General features: G+C 46.3%; 1 protein-coding gene across 1 annotated transcript; it reads right to left on the reverse strand.

The window, feature by feature from the left end:
* Nucleotides 1-115: 115 nt before the first annotated feature.
* LOC112884847 (probable translation initiation factor eIF-2B subunit delta) lies at nucleotides 116-4,337 on the reverse strand. Its single transcript, XM_025950454.1, has 7 exons — nucleotides 3,967-4,337; nucleotides 3,162-3,302; nucleotides 2,542-2,903; nucleotides 1,518-2,262; nucleotides 1,333-1,429; nucleotides 1,198-1,252; nucleotides 116-438 (listed from the first exon to the last, which is right to left on the reverse strand). Exons 1-7 carry the CDS (start codon nucleotides 4,289-4,291, stop codon nucleotides 376-378), a joined length of 1,788 nt encoding a protein of 595 aa, XP_025806239.1. The 5' UTR covers nucleotides 4,292-4,337; the 3' UTR covers nucleotides 116-375.
* Nucleotides 4,338-16,965: the final 12,628 nt, after the last annotated feature.

Here is a 16,965-nt window from a genome sequence, read left to right on the forward strand (position 1 = left end):
AAATATTCCTCTGAAGGTACTTATCAAAGGATAAAAGGTTGATTTATGTGACAGTGAGAAAATTAGAGCAAATAGCAGAGAAAATAGACAAGCATGCTCATATGATACAAAATCATAACTAGAATGGTATCAAACTTCGATTGTGCTGGACAGAGTAATAGTTTATCCTTGCAGTACCAATGGCAGGTGCAAAATTTTATATTGTTTCAACTCAACACATAAAGCAATTACAGGGGAGAACAAACCATTTGATGGTTGCAATATAATGAAATATAAACATTTGCTCACATCAACCCCCTACCATTCCACTAAGGCAGCAAAACCCTGCTAAAATTATCATACCTCAAATTAAAGAAGAAAAGAAAACAGTGGCTTCTATATCCATACATGCTCCCTGCGGTACTCTCTTACAATGACTGGTACACTAGTAGGTGGGAGCTGTGACAGCAAAATAGGTCATCAATTCAATGGATCAAATGGCGCACTGTTTAACTTATATATTGTAAACAAAACAATATGAAGCTATCTTATCACTGGATTAACTGCCTGTAATAGAAACTTTAACATAATAAACGTGTCTGCACAGTTACCACCTTATGGGCTAAAAGGCATCCTAAGAAAAAAGAACAAAACTGGACGTGCTAGTCTACTAAATAGACAAGTAATGCTTTTATAAAGGAGGAAATACAACTAGTGAAAGTAAATAAATTCGAATAAGCTCTCCACATCAGTCTTGATCACTACTCATGCAGTACGAAACCATACATCATCAAACATAATAGTGCATCTAGATTTTCAAAATGTAAGGGAAAACACATAGCCTCAGTAAATAAAAGTACTGACACTAGAGCAGGGTTGCAACAACAACCAGAATATGTGTGTTTCTAGGAAGGGTACCGCATCATAAGTTCATAACTAGTTAGCATAATTTTTAATACAAGCAAGAATTTAATGGAAAAAAAGAACTATTATTAATATGGCTAACATTATGAGGTTTGCGTTCCTTATTGCAAGAGGAGAGACAAATTTGCAGCTCAGAGTTGTAAAATCAAAGTGGTACCCCCCACCCCAAAAAAAAAATCCCCTTTCTAGTTGACAGCTTGTTTAGTAGCATTACGTTGGCTGCAATTAGAATGAATGTAATACGATTTGCTTATAAACACAAAGAGTTAAATGAGAAGCTGAAGCACATCTTACCATTCCATAATCTGTTATGAGCATTGAAACATAATCGGCAGGGGTGATGTCATACCTGAAGGTGCATGAAGTAATTTGATTATACACAGCTTAAGAAAGGATTATGAACAGCACTGCAGGAAACAACATACATACTTAAGATTCAGAATATGAAGATTTTCGTTCTCAGCCCAGTTTTTGAGATGACTTAAACTTTCACCCCCAGGAACTCTTGAAATAGCATCTGGGTCACCTGAGTAGATAGCATATCATGTCTTGTGCAGTTCCTTAGCAGTAGACTAATCAAATAACTTGTAGTAAAAACAGCAACAATAGCATACCAAGTTCATTGAAGCATATAGAATCCAGTTGAACCCTCTCGTGGAACTTGTATGCCTCACAGCACATTAGAACAGGAACTCCAAAAGCATGTGCAACCATAGCAACAGAAGATGTCCCGACTCTGGAGTAGACAGTACCATTTGATAATACTGAAGAGGCGCCCAAAAACACTCTTGTAACCTCATGCATGATGTATGATACAGCATTTATGTGTGTGTATGTGCAGCTGATACCCTTTGCAACTAATCGGCGCAATAATCCTTGTCCCTCAAGGTTTGGACGAGAATCTACCACCACAACACGAAATTTCTTTCCAAGTTCATGAGCATGGTCAAAAATCATTTCAACAACAGAGGGTGACCCATATGTCAATAGCACATCATCATCTCTGATTTTTGTGACAGCATGACTAACAATGACCTTGCCTGCAACTATTATCTTCTCATTTATAAAACGATCAATGTCAGATTGAAGACTAGCTTTAGCTTCTGACTCTGACAATGCAAGTGGTAGCTTGGTAATCCTGTTCTTCAAAAATCTAATAGCATTGCCCATGCTGATTGAGAGGGGCCTGCACTCAATGAGAAATGACACATAGCTACTGATTTTAGCAGTAAGATCTCTACTGAGAATTTTTTCTGCAGGTGTGGAGTAATCATTTATTGCCTCTCTGAATGCAAGAAGCATTGCTATGCAACGAGCATTGCCACCAGATATATCGTCAGACAAATATTGAAGTCCAACCTGAAATATCCCAGGGGGGATAAGATACTTGGTTTTCACCATAACAACAAACAATTAAACAGTCCTATCAGATAAATAGCCTCTACTCAAAAACGCATGAAAAGAAAATTAAAATTATGATTACACCCATATGTTTCATGTCAGTTATATTATCCACAGAATCAGCAATGTAGGATGGAATAAATCACCATTTCAAGGTTGCTCACTATAATTTTTATTTTAAATTTATTTAAACAGAATTATTTACAGTACATTTGCAACATGGTAGTTAATAATTACCTTATACACAGAAGGATGCATTAGATCAGGTTGAAAAAACTTGGACTCAAGTTCAGGAAGCTGAGTGCCATGTGCATATTGAGGCAGATGCCTGAACAGTTCGACTCTGTTTCGAGCTTCTGATTGGTTGACAACGGAACGCTTCTTTGCTTTCACCACCCGGTGTACATCATCAAATTGCATACGGGGTTGAGGGACATCTTTTTTTCTATCTTTGTCAGGCAGGCGTTCGTCGGTCTTTTTATCAGAAGCAGCCGGAGGGTTAACTTGGGTCACATCTTTCTTTAGAGCTGCCTTTCCTGCCTTCGGTTGCTTTGATATTTTGGTGTTAACATCTGACGCCTTGGCTGTTGATTTTGAACCTGCAATTTTCACACATACATAAAGTTCCATTCTGCAAATAAGCCAGTGAGTTACCTGAATCTGAATGATACCAAATGCAAACAGAGAACCATAGCACACCGCCATTCCATCCATAACAAAACTCGTCCTTCTTTTCTTCATGTAAAATTTTACTTCAAATTTCCTTGTTAAGCTGGTGTGGGTTAAGTGTCTTATGTGGGTTCTATATATCCACTGTGACAATCAGATAATGTAAATGATGAGAACAAGTTAACTACCTGCCTCCTTTGCAGCAGCTTTGGCAGCACGCTGAGCCTCCTGAATAGCACGTCTCTCTGCTTTAGAAAGCTTTGGTTTCTGTGGAACTGAAGTAGGATGGCCTTCACTTTTTGTTTCAGTAAGATCTCTCTTGTTTGGTTCTGAAACAAATAAAAGAAGAAAATTATGCAATGAATGCTGATAAAACGGTGTGCTGTTTACATTCTCTAGCAAGCATGATTGTTACCAAATAATACATGCTAAACCAAAGGTGACTGATGATCATACAACACAATCCATTTTCGACGATACATACTGCACACAGGCAATTTGCACATTTTTAGAAGCAACCAATGATTGAAAGTGTACCTTGATTGCTACCGGCAGCAATTATTTGGTAATATCTCCCCAGCATGACTCATGAAGACCGAATGATTGCTTAACATGCATGGTAATTTGGTCTGACTTTAATCTTCCTAGGTAACATGATACTAGTTTGCCTATCATACTGCTGGTTTCAACAGCACCCATCGGCAAACGTTAGTCAGGCTGAAGCAACTAGGTCGCACCAACACATTATGCATACTCCTATAATCGTGTTGTGTTGCGCTGTGTCGATATTTTTTTTTTCATACAGGAAGCTTGTAGTTACTAGTGTTCAGCAAAACAACTATACCTCCTCCACAACCGAATGAATGATACAATCCCATATACTGAACGTAATCAGGTCAGATTTATTGATGCATACACAGCAGTTCCAAACTATAGCATTCGCGTATTGTGAAGTCTGCAAAGTTGCGAAATCGCATAGGGGTACCGGGGTACCTGGAAGCGCGGGCGGGGGCGGGCGCGGGCGAGCCCAGGACACGTCGACGTCGTCATCGTCGTCGCCAAGGTCCGAGCCGGCGTCGAGGCGTGACGAGGAGGCCGGGGGCGGGGAGGACGGCATGAGGGACTCGAGCTCGGGCGCCGGGGCGGGGAGGTGGTCGTGGATGAGCGGGGGCGGGATCATGACGGGGGAGAGCCCGTCGGACGCCGGCGGCGACGCGGCGGCGGGGCCGGGCTCGGCGGAGGTGACGAAGCCCACCTGGCGGAACCGCGGCTCCACCCCGCCCGAGGAGGAGCGCGGCGGCGGGCGGCGGATGTCCATCGCCGGGGCGGGAGGAGGGGAGGGGGCGGGGCGGGGCGGGGCGAGCCGACGACTTTGCGTGGAGAAGAGAGAACCGGAGGAGGGGGAGGGGAACCGCGGGCGGCGGGATCTTCGTCGCGTCGCGTGCCCCGTGCGTGGGTGGTGGGTTTCGAAGGCCCAGTGCGTTCGGGCCTGCAGAGAGAGAGAGTGAGCGTTGAAGCCCAGAGGAATGAGCGCAGCTCCGGTCCATTCCCACACTTTGCAGCCGTCATCGTCGTTCCAGTTCCACAGCGATCATCAGAGCCACCAGCCAACTCGAGGACATGCATGGAGGCCGAGATCAAAGCCAGTGCCCGCATAATTGGCGCACCCATCCTCGCTCGCCGTGCTCCGTATCATTGGCGCACGTTCCCTTAGGAGCACCGGCGGCTTCTTGGCGTCCTGTAAAGTTAAAGCCGCGTGTCTCCGTCTCCGTATCATAGGCTGGCTGACACAGCATCCGTCAGCCTTTCCGTACGCTGTGTTGCTTGTCATTGTCATTGCCTCAGTTTTCACGTTGACTATGGAGCAGTACTAGCTAGCTAGTGCGCCAAAAAAACCTCTAGATAGCTAGCAACGTACTCGTAGCTGGTACGATCGGGGCGAATGGCGCGAAACTCCATGCACGTACGTTTAATATAATTATATTGTACGTTACTGATGTCGCTCTTGTTATGATTATATTGATTAATGATCAATTAGCCGATTAGTAATGCTATTAGAGATTGGGTCACTAACATTGGGCCTGGTTGGGCTGCGTGGGCTCAAAGCCAATCTACGATAATTAAGAATCGTCACGGATTGCATCAATCTGTGATAATTTTGTAAAAATACCACGAGGCTTAATCTATGATGCTCAATACATGATGTTATGGAAAAACATTGTAGATATCATTTTATAATATTTTTTCGTCATCTGTGATGAAATTGTTTCATCATGAATTAAGGAATTTCCTATAGCGTTGCTGATAATAGATGGACAGCGGCCAATTCCATCTTGTGCTTTCTAGGGCCAGGATTCTTCCACTTCCACACAGCTAAGCTATTAGTACGTCGGCCCGCATGCTGCTCCCTCCACCACTGCACCTTTATATAGACAAAAAGACCGATGACGACAAAAACATGCATGCATGCCAAGCTATATATATTTGCAACGAGACAGTAGGGCATAGCAAAGTGAGGTGATTATAGATAGCTAGCTAGCTAGTACGACATTAATTTTAGCATCGTTCACTGGCCTCTAGCACGCAATAATAATGCGGTTGGGACTCAATTGGGGATGGCAAAGCATTTCACAGATTCTATTAGCTGAGTTAATTTCCACATCTCTAGCAGATCCGATAGAAGAGAGATATCATGCAGCCATGCAGAATTAGCATGCATATCATACATACGTGCTAAACTCTTCGGAAATTTATGATTGGTGCACGGAAGGACGCATAATTGGAGAGGAGTACTCTAGGCTCTAGCTATATTAATTATGTACCATCGATCACCTAGGTAGACACAACAGCTTACTGCCTGCAGTCTGCAGAGGTGGTCATCAGCATGATGATCTGAGAGCTTTCCTTGGCACGAATGGAGTGCCTGCGTGTGTTCCTAGCTGCAGGGTGACCAATAATGGACGCAATCATGGTCGCGCTCCATCTGCTGGACAAGATGGGCTCGCACACCGTGGGAGTGTTGGCCCAGCAGGCCCACTGTCTCTGCCCAATGTACAATATCCCTTGGTGTACACATGTACTGTTTCCTTGGAGGCTTGCTCATGGTAAACATGGACTTCCATTGGATGGCTACTTGGGGCCGGTACGTACGGTGTGCGTGCAACGAGACTTTAATTAAATATATGGTTCTTTGTGTACTACTATATATGTATCATGAGCACCTCAGGCCATAGATAAACACGTTCGGCGAACTGTTTTGCAAGAGCGAGATCGACGCTTCACCGGCCGGCAGCTCCAAAACACACACACGTATATACATCCTGTACATATTTTTGATTGGATCAGATACATCCTACATCATAAATTATAAGATACATATATATACAAGCAACTAATAATGCGTCCGCCACGTATATATTCCCACATGAAAAAAGTGCGTGCGTACGTACACGCGCAAATATCTCCCGTATATAGTCAAAAGCTAGCGTCCAAAATGACGGATATATATACAACATGTTTATATTAAAAAGCATATTTTTCGAAGTACGGTAAGATAGATTCTTATGCAAGTGACAAACACACATGCGCGTGCTGTACGTGCAGCAGCACCTCTACGTGCCGCGCATGCCTCTCATGCTAGGCACACACCAAGGTTAGGTTAGTTTCAACGTCGTCGTACATCGTGGGCCGGCCGGCACGCCGTTGTCAGCGGCTCGCCGTTCGTTGGTTCGTTGGTTCGTCCGTGCACATCGTGTCTGGTGGCGGCGACCGGCCGGCCGGCCGACCGACCGCGGGGGACGGAGGAGTCATCAGCTGAGACAAACCCCGTGTCGGCCGTGCACGAACCCCTACGGCCCTCCACGCCGTTGTGTTGCTACGTGCGTGGACCCACCCGCCAGGACCAGCGGCGCCGTCTGTCGCTGCCGTGTGGGCCTAATTAGTCTTTTTTCCTGGTGAAAGGTGTGGGCCGGGCCACTGAGCTCAACTTCAATTCCGCCGCGATGGGCGGCGGCGTCTGGGCCCGCTCGCCCCACGAGCCCAGCCAGCCAGCGCGCGTCGCGAGGTGAGCATGGCAGTTTGGCGCAGGTGCATGCACGCACAGATATGGATATGGACGGACGGACGGATTGCAGCCACCACGTAGGGTCTACGTATGCGTTGACCTTCCGGCAGGCGTCGCGTTGACCCGGGTGCAGTCTGGGGTTTGACTTGCCTCTTCTTACATGATCGATCAACGCGCCAGGTTGACCCGTTTGGTTTGACTTGCCTTTGACCTCCAGCTAGCTAGCTTACCGAGAGGGTCGGTCAAAACGACACCGGCTTGGTCAGAAAGGTCAAAAGGCCGGCGGCGCAGCATCGACCGATCCTGACTATCGTAGCTACGACCTAGAAGATTTCAAAAGTTTACCGGCCCTCCACTGGTACGTAGCTAGCAGCGCAAGCCTAATTCTTCTGTACAGAAGATGACCTCGGATCTAGATCATCGTCGGCTGTGTGGGTTTACCGGTAATAAGAACGGCAAAGCACGAATTATTGAGCTGGCTAGAGAATCTCATCATGGCAGGCACGCTGCACATAAATAAATAAAAAAAAATATTCTTCTCTCGCGCAAGCAAGCAGCGAGTTTATGCTATTGATCTTTTCAAAAGGTACAAGTAGTTGATGGTGGTACAATATTCCAATCTTTAGTTTCTCATCATCAAGCAATGCAAGCACTATATATTTCAGCTAGGACATTCTTATTATCCTTTGTTTAGCAACCAATCCAATCATTACTGATGATCATCGTTCGCTAGCAATGATGTGCATAAAAGGCATAAAGTTATTAGTCAATAAAATGAAACGGCCGACCAATCGATTGAACTGACAAAAGTTGCTTCGTTCAGGGCCCATATCTGTGATCATCATATCGCTAGTCGTTTCTCTAGAGAAGAAGAACAAGGAATAGACGACGGCATAGTATTTCCTCTTAATCGCAAATTTAATTCAATCGAGGTTTATCGTAAATCAAACTTTTTTTTATCCTCGACTGGCCGTATATATCTGTAAAATATGTAGACGAGCGAGTTATATATATGTATTTTGTGCGCATTATTGGTCATAATGAATCTAACTAGTAGTGTCAATCTTATTGTGTTCTTGTCAATGATCCATGTAAAATCTTAATTATTGATGGTCAAAGATAGAAATATTTCACCTAGAACAATATTAATCTAGATGGACTTTAGATTATTATTGTCATCGACCTTGGATTCAAAAATATCCGCACACAGCATTAGTGATCCAAATGCAAATTGCAGCGGTCACAGTTGACTAAACGAATCAATGATTAGTCCTGCATGCACACAGTTGCTGATTACTATCTAATCATGCATCAGCGGTAGCTTAGGTCGAGATGTGCTTCATCCGTGCATGAGTAACTGAAATCTCAGTCAATATAATCTTTGATCGATCCCAAGCAAGCATGCACACACATGCTCTACTATAATGCATGCATGTCGCAAGGATGGCCACAACACATGCAGCGACGAGATCATCAGATCAGTAGTAGTACGTGCTCTCCATTGGCATGACACATGGCCCCACGCAGGCTCTGGTCCACCGTGTCAGCTTCACCCATGCCCACTTGGGCGGCAGATCGATAACCACCGGGCAGGCCATTGCATATTTGCATTGCATGCTCGATTTGGCAAGGTCAGTGCTGTATGTGTGCTAGTGGCAGGTAGTAGTTGAGAATGCGTGGTATGTTTTTTTTGAACTACACAGTACAACTCAGACACTCACAACGCACGTACACTCACCTCTATGAATACACGTACGCAAACTCTACCTCTATGAGCATTTTCGAAGACTAAACCGGCAAATTATCGAGATTGATGAAGTCATCACAGACGCCTAAACCACGTGTGACTATGAGTGGGACGGTTGACATGTATGTTACCACGACTGACTAAACCACACAACCAATTTTATTTTCTCATTGACATGTTTTTATCTGGCTTGGACAGGAGAGAGCATGTTGTTCCATTGACAAGTCGAAGAGTAGAAATGTGTGCATATATATATGCAACTTGCATTACATTGCAGGCAACTCAACTTGCATTGTGGTGTTCAGACATGCATGTATCCATGCATGTTGTCCTCTAATTTGCTTCTTCCTGCTGACCAATCATCAGTGGCCAGTGCCGGTCATTGGCCTTGGCCATCAGTAGGCCAGTCAACTTTTGTCACTAGATCTACCTGCAGCCTAGCTTAGCAAAACCTTCCTGCATATATGCTCTTGCTTCTTCAACGGCACAGAGTCGCCAGGATTGATCGACAACATCAACAGATGCCAATAATTGTCAGCATAGTTACTATACTAATTAGTACCTGATTAACTAAGACCAAATTCTACGGTTCATCCTGCAACGACTGCTTCCACTGGCCGGGATGATGATCTGATGATCTCTGACTATTCCCTCTGTACCCGTCGACATCGATGGATGATCGATCGATCTCGTCACATGCAAACATCGGATCGATGCAACAGTTTCGCTACCGGTCAGGGATCCTAGTAGCATTATTTAAAGAAAGCAGTTGAGAAGGGATCGATGGATCGATCGGACCGGTAGGTACCGGCCGGCCGGCGGCAGTTGGCAGTTTTTTCCGGTGGCGATGATCTTCGTGCGCGTGCGTGGGCCCGGCCGGGCGGCTAGAGGGATCATATCAGAATCGATCTGACGATGGGGAAGGATGAGATCGCAAGATTCCAAAAACCTCGGTTTCTGTAGGGCCGGGTGCCAATGTGCAGAGAGAGAAAGAGGGGAGAGAGAGAGAGAGAGAGAAGAAGGAGGAGGAGGAGGAGAACTCATGAGGACCAGTGGGCCAAATAAATGCTCCTGTCAGCTGCAACGGCCACATGCATGATCATCAGTTTATAATTGGTTTTTGCTACTAATACATGGAGGCATACTTAAAGAACGGAGATTAACAAACAAAAAGTACACGCAGAGGCATCTAGCTTGTTAATAACCTTTGTTTTGTTTTGGGACTGCAATCCATGCGGCCGGGTTCCTCATCGAAAAGGAGAAAGTGCTGGTTCATGTGAGGGCGATCAGACGCGACGACGACATGCCGAGGAATCTCATGATCTGACCCGCCCATGCATGACGGGTGTCTTTTCCTTATTAATGTCTTGCTAATCATGTACCACTCCTACAAGGGATGATCATTACAAGATGATAGATGGTCATCATATGAATCAGCAGTCAGCTGCTAGCCTCGCTCTCATCTATCTAATAACGTACAGTCACCATCAAGCATGTGGAGAGAGACATGCTGCATGCAGTGCACTGATCGAGCACTGGCTGCCGGACCGGAGAGTGATGATCTTCCATGAGTCGTCGTCGTAGAATAATGAGATCGATCTGCTGCAGGAGGTTAGCAAGGTCTTCCGTGCACGGAGAGGAGCGAGCTAGAAAGGACCAGGAGGAGTTTGCCGCAGCAGGGTCGTCGTCAAGCATGTGCCGCCATGTGCGTGCCGCGGCGCCCGGCCGGACGACGCCGGTCCGTCGGTTGGCCGGCCGCCCGCCGCCGCGCGCGGCGCCCACGGTCCCCCGGCCGGCATCACATACGCCGCACGCCCAGACTACGTACTGCACGGGTGCATGCACGCACGCACCGACGCGCCGCGCGGCGCCACGTACGACAATACACCTGCTGCGCGATCTGATCTCCTAACAGTACAGGGACCAGCAGCCTGAATAGAAGCCCATGGAAAGCACGTACGAGAGGTGGCTCCTGCCGGCTTCACTGCCTACACGCTCGCCGCATGTATAGGTGAAGATGATGCATCGGTTAATAATAACAGGTGCATGCACGCGCACGAAATGTTTTTTATAGGATGGAAAAACACAAGCTTTACTGCTTTATTTTGATGAGGATCATTACTAAAAAAGTTCCTTTGTTTGAATAACAATTGTTACCATGCGTTTCCTCTTTTTTCCCCCTTTTAAGGGACTTTTTTTTCCACAAAACACAGTGCACGTAATATCGAAATAATGAATAATAATATAGTAATAAATCTAGAAAAATATGAGCATCTGCGAGAATTCAAACCTAAAAAGGCTGCTAGTAGTCTAACCAACTGCTTACAGGGGGCAATTATCTGACTTGTCACATGGGCGAAATTCGAAAACAAAGATCGGCCAAAAGCGACATTATGCATTGGACAACATACACATATATATACAGGACAAGGTGTCGGTCCCACACCATGATCTTGGACTTTTGGAGGCCTCAAATCCGCGGGCTACATACTATTCTAGCAGAGATTATGCGCAGCAATACGGTGGTTACATAGATCTAAACATAACTGATGACCGGATCCAGTCACGTACATACGTCCGGTAGGCTGCAGCCAAACTAACTATAACTGATCGATTGATCATCTGCTCTGCTCCTCCAGGCGGCTGACGGTTAGTGGTTCAGCATTCCGACCAAAAGGAGCCGGACCGTGCAAAAATTAGGAGACGCTTGCTGTATGTGTTTGATCATTGCACTCCTGCTGATCACTAATCAGTCACCGACCAAACCCTAATCACAATTAGTTATCCGCTAACCGGCCCGCGCAGCGCGGGCCGGTTAGCGGTTTTGTTTGTTGCATCCGGACCGGTCCGCGTTCTTAACCAACCCATATATGATTGAGTTTCAGACCTGGGATTATTAGTCAATTGATTCTAGTGTTAAGCTGCAATATATGCCGACAAAAGCAACAATGCACATGACATGATGACATTCCGGAATTGGAAGCTGACACACTAGTTAATCATCTTTGAGAATAGCATGAAACACCTCCCCGAGCTGTGACCTGCTGCATGCATGCGCTAACTATTGGTGGTGGTACCATAATTGTTAAGTAATATAATCCCTCCGTTTTCCTTTCTAACGAATATTGTATTTCTCATTTCGTTAGAAAAAATTGTGACCAAGAATTACTCTATTGATATTTTGTTTATGCGATACACAAAATAATATTCTCATAACAAAGTGTTTTTGAATATGTATGAATCTAAAGACATCAACTTTATGTCACAAGAAGTTTGTATTGATAGAGTAATTGTTAATAAAAGGCTTGTCTTTCCCATCAACTTAGGCTTTTTAATTAAGTTCTTACGCTTGCCGACAGGGTCTATACATAGGCATTGTGTTGGATGATATTGCCCTTGATCCAACAATCACTGATAGCTAAACTCGTCGACAATAGAGGTGGTTTGCACGTGTCAAGGCCCACGAGATTATTAATTATTTTCGCCATCAATTTTTCAGTGGGTGCACGCGTGGTGGAGATGATAATGCAGTACATGAAAGTGAAACGAGTACTACCACACATATATTTTGCATACATTGTTGAGACACCAGTAAAGGGCCTCAAATGTTAGCCCAGATAATTGAAGGGTCGGGCCCTAAAAGGGTAGGGTTCTAATCTTATACAATTTTAAGCTAAAAATATATAAACGTCAAGTTGAACCGTGAAGAGTGCATTAAGACCATGATCCGTTACCACCCCCACGCTCTCTGTGCTGCTTCGTTTTGCCTTGAAGAAGAGAAAGCGAGAAAAATTGGCCCTGTATGTACGTGGCAAGATGGCAGGTGCTGCTCTAGCCGAGATCCATATAGCACACTTTTGACAAGTGATCGATTTCCATTACACTCATTCCGTAAAGTGCTCTCGCCACTGCTCGCTTTTACAATGTAACCCTGGCTCGGTCAGCTCCAAAAAGTGGCAAAAAATGAGCGACTTTCTGAGTACAAGCGTCTCTTTTCACACTTTGCGAGAACATGTCAACGGCCAAAGCGTTTGCTTTTGTTTCTCCTGCGGAACAAATGTTGGGTGCACGTTCGTTGGATGTGCTGCACGCCATGGAGATCCAATCGGTTCGCGCCAGGGTTAACTCAACCATCGATCACAATGATGGAGGAGTAATCTTTTAAAATTTTATTTGCCTTACTTGTCAACTGCTTCCACTTTCTCCTCTTCATATATTATCATGTTTCTTCCTTTTGCAAGATCGATGTTACCATGTTTTGTTCATTCCCCTATAGGGCTATATATAGGTAATAAGCTGCATAAGATAAATCGTATTTGTTCCCCATATGCATTATTCTTTCAATTGTTTTGCTTGGACATATTTACTTTTTTTCTTTGTAATAATTGAAAATTCCCTTGAAAAAGAAAACAATATACGCACCAGAGGTGAGCATATGGCAGTGCACACAGCAAGTCTTCTTCTTTTTCACTAAAAGAAGGGGAAAAAAATGAAGTTACCTACTGTTCTGAGAGAGCCGAAACCATAGAAAATGCATCTTATTTCTCAACGGATGCTTGATCTTGATCGAATCAAGCAACATGGAATATCTGGTGCTAACTAGAATTAGGTTGCAACTGTCACTCCAAGTGATGCTGGGCCACCCACAATGATTTGGCACCTACCCACAGTCCTGGGGCCCATTCTACCAAAAGGATTGCTCACAGTGGCCCGCAGAAATTAGCAAATGGTGGCAGGGCTGCCCTGCCTGCTCACTAGATTAGATTACTGCTGCACCGACAAAATAAACTCAAATTTTTACATGCTTTACGAACATACGAAAGCTCCCCAAAAATAAAAATAGTAGCGCATTATTCGATGGGGAGCTTGGCACAAGTGACCTAGAGGGAGCGCAACCAGGATGAGATGAGCAGCGAACCTAGCTGCGATCAAAAGATGCATGGGGGCAGCTTTTGATCATGGCCGAACCTACTCACTGCCCTAGACCAAGATAGAGGCTCCATGTGGAAGGTGCTCCAGAGAATACGACCCAACCACCAGCTGATCGAAACCGGTGATGCATATGCATTTTTTTTTTACCAATACATGTGGCCTACTATTTTTTGTTTGTTATGGATGAAATACATGCGGCCTGAAACCTTAGATCATGTGGCCTACTACTGTCGGTGACGGCTTTCCGTGTGCCTGCAAGGCACTCCTCTCCTCCCCCAAAGCAGAAAGCACGCGTGCGGGTATACAACATCCATCCTGCCATACGTAGCACACGGTTTCCTACTTTCACGACCATCGCCATGGAAGCTACGCTTAATAAACTACTAGATTCGTGGAAGATGACTCAATAGAGACGTCCGGGCAAAAAGTGACGCCGACCAAAAGGCTCACTCCCTTGCTCGTTCAAAGGCAGGCGATTAACTAGTCCGCAACGAGGACCAAAAGGTGGCGTGAGACGTGTTAGCACTAGCTAACCAGCAATTAGGACTAATGGCGCAACGTGATGCCGTCTCATCAAACTGTGATCTCCGGTTGCCTTCTAGTTACTGACACCTGGGACTAGGTGAATCCCACTTGTCCTCGTACGTGTCCAAAGTCGTTCAAACATATGGTTTCCCTTTGGCAAAATTCTAGAAGATTTGATAAGGAGCAGTGTGTGTGTGTGCATGGTTAGCACAAGCTCAGCTTTTTTTTTTTTGCTTGGCCTAATGATCTCCAGCCATCTCTGATTAGTAATGGCCTCTAAAAAATTTGCTTCATCAGCTCATGTGTTAGGCTGGTTAGATTCACCTGTGTCAATCACTGAGCATTTTTTAGCCCCTTGATCTTCCAGACCAATCTAGTGGGGAAGGGCCGGGCCCTGATCATCCGACGCGTGCTACCGGCCACTTGGAACATAAAAGAAACCGGAGCCGAATGGGCGCGGGACACGTGCCCTCTTGCTCCCCCAGTTGAAGTAACTTAGGTGGCGGTCCACGTCACCCTCCACGCTTTATAGTTTAATCGCCTTTTTTTTGGGGTGAGATGTAGTTTAAGCACCTTGTTATGCATGCCTGCGCCCACAAGATCAAGGCAAAGATCTAAGCTCCGGTTATTAAAATTCGGGCGCTGATAACTACCCGTTACCAAAATTAGGAAATACTGTATGCAAAAGAGGGGAAATTTGTACTTGGACGGCTCGGATTTTTCCGAGAAGTTTTTTTTAAAAAAAAATCAGTTGTTGCATTTGCAGTTCTATAAATGCACGGATGATGTGCATCACGCACCCCTGCAGGTGCCTTATTTGATTGATCGTTTGAATAAGGGATATGGTTTGACAAAGATTGTGCTCGACTGACTGGCTGCTAATTAGTTCCTTGCTTGCACGTCTGATCGACTACAACTGCTGTCACTCTGATGCAGTTCACAGTGGAATTAGACAGCACGATGACGGGCAGGAACTGTTCGAGAGACATGGTGGAAGCCGGTAGGCACAGGAAAAGGATCATGCACTATGGTTTCTTCTCTTTTTTTTCAAGAAAAGAAAGAAAGAAAGAAAGATCAAACAACGCCAATGCAAAAAAAAAAAAAATCTAGAAGCTAGGGTGTTTCGTGTTTGGAACGTAGGAATTTCATTCGGATCGCCTTTATATATGTAGCATATCAAGGTGTTTGGTTAGTCGCAACCCCGCGAAAAGTTTTTTTTTCCAAAAGAAAAAATCTTTAGACCGAGAACATGAGAAAAAGGGATTTTGGAGACCCCGGCCCGTCTTTGTTCCTTGCGGAAACGGATTTGGAGCATGGAGTTTCCCCAGTGAGAAAGGGGTCCAACCAAACGGAAGCGTGGGCGGTGGCCTGCCGGTTCTCCCGGACTGCACGACGGCATCTACCTCCACAAACCTACCGCTAGCACATAATGCACGGTCAGGAGTGTCTCAACGTTTATTTTCTTTTTTTGGAAGGGAACGTTCATCGTCAGACAACGAATGTTCAGCAGCGCCATTGGAGAAAAGCTTGGAACCAGCACGACAAGCTATGATCGCCGCCGCCGACCACTCGCACCCGCCGGCCGGTGGAGATTTGCCGGTGAGTGAATTGTCGTCACCGACATGAATCGACAAGCAGGTTACTGAATCCGTGAGGAGGGAGTATCCAATTACTGCAGTCCAAGCAGCACGGTGAAAAGAGAGGCTGGGCAGAATTTTTCTGCAAGTTGAACGGCAACTCGAAGGATCAGGGTGATCGTGAGTCCAAGCAGGGTCTTGTCGTCACTCGCCGGCCGGGCACCAAGACGAGCTTGCGTGAGAGGAAGGACTCTGGTCTGAATCTGAATCTGACCACACCACATCCCCTGAGACCGGCCGAGATGAGCTGCGGTTGGCATGCAGCTCCCGTCAGTCGCCATTGCTCATCAGCAGCTCAGCATGATGCCGCTGTACAGTGGACGCCCAGCTGATGACGGCGAGCAGCGCCATGTTCACCCTGGCCGTCGCTTTCTGGTCACATGTTTAACTGTGTTTAGGACGACGGCGGCAAGGCAAGGCACGGCCGCACGGCACGTCCGGCAACACACGTTTAGCAAGGTGGAGGCCCAAATCTTAGAACGTGGCGGCGGCAAGCCGGTCCGGGGGACACGCAGCGAACGGCGGCGCACCGGCCGGCAGATGAAGGAGCGGAGCGGCCTGCAGGTGAGGTGAGCTCGTGCCCGGCCGTTCCTGCGTGCGCCGCGCCGACCCGCCCCCGGTTTCCGGCGCTGCTCCTGCCGGTCCGCCATGCCCGCGGCGCGGGGAGACGGCGTGGGCGTGGGGCGGCCACGCGCGCGCACGCTCGCGGGTGACGGGACGGGACAGGATCGCGGACGGGGCCCCGACCAAGCGACCAGGAGCCGCCGCGGAGGCGAGAGCCCACCCGCCATTTCGCGCTGCTCCCCCGTGGCCGTGGGCCGCCCGTCCCGGCCGGCGCGGCACAGGACCAGCCTCGCCGCCGCAAATGTGACTACAGAGATGTAGTTGCTGCAAATGTGACTAGACCAAGGCAATGCAAGAGTCCCGCCCTTGGTGAACTCGTTGTTTCCTAAGCACTATGGTAACTCTTTTTTTTTGGTGAAAAAAGAAGAAGAAAAGCACTATGGTGACTAACGTAAGACTTTCAAACTTTGTATTTTCTTGCATGTTTTTATATTTGGCAAATGCAGTTTGTTGCCGGAGGTGAA

Source organism: Panicum hallii, chromosome 3 (genome assembly GCF_002211085.1).
Source record: "Panicum hallii strain FIL2 chromosome 3, PHallii_v3.1, whole genome shotgun sequence".
NCBI classification, from domain to species: domain Eukaryota; kingdom Viridiplantae; phylum Streptophyta; class Magnoliopsida; order Poales; family Poaceae; genus Panicum; species Panicum hallii.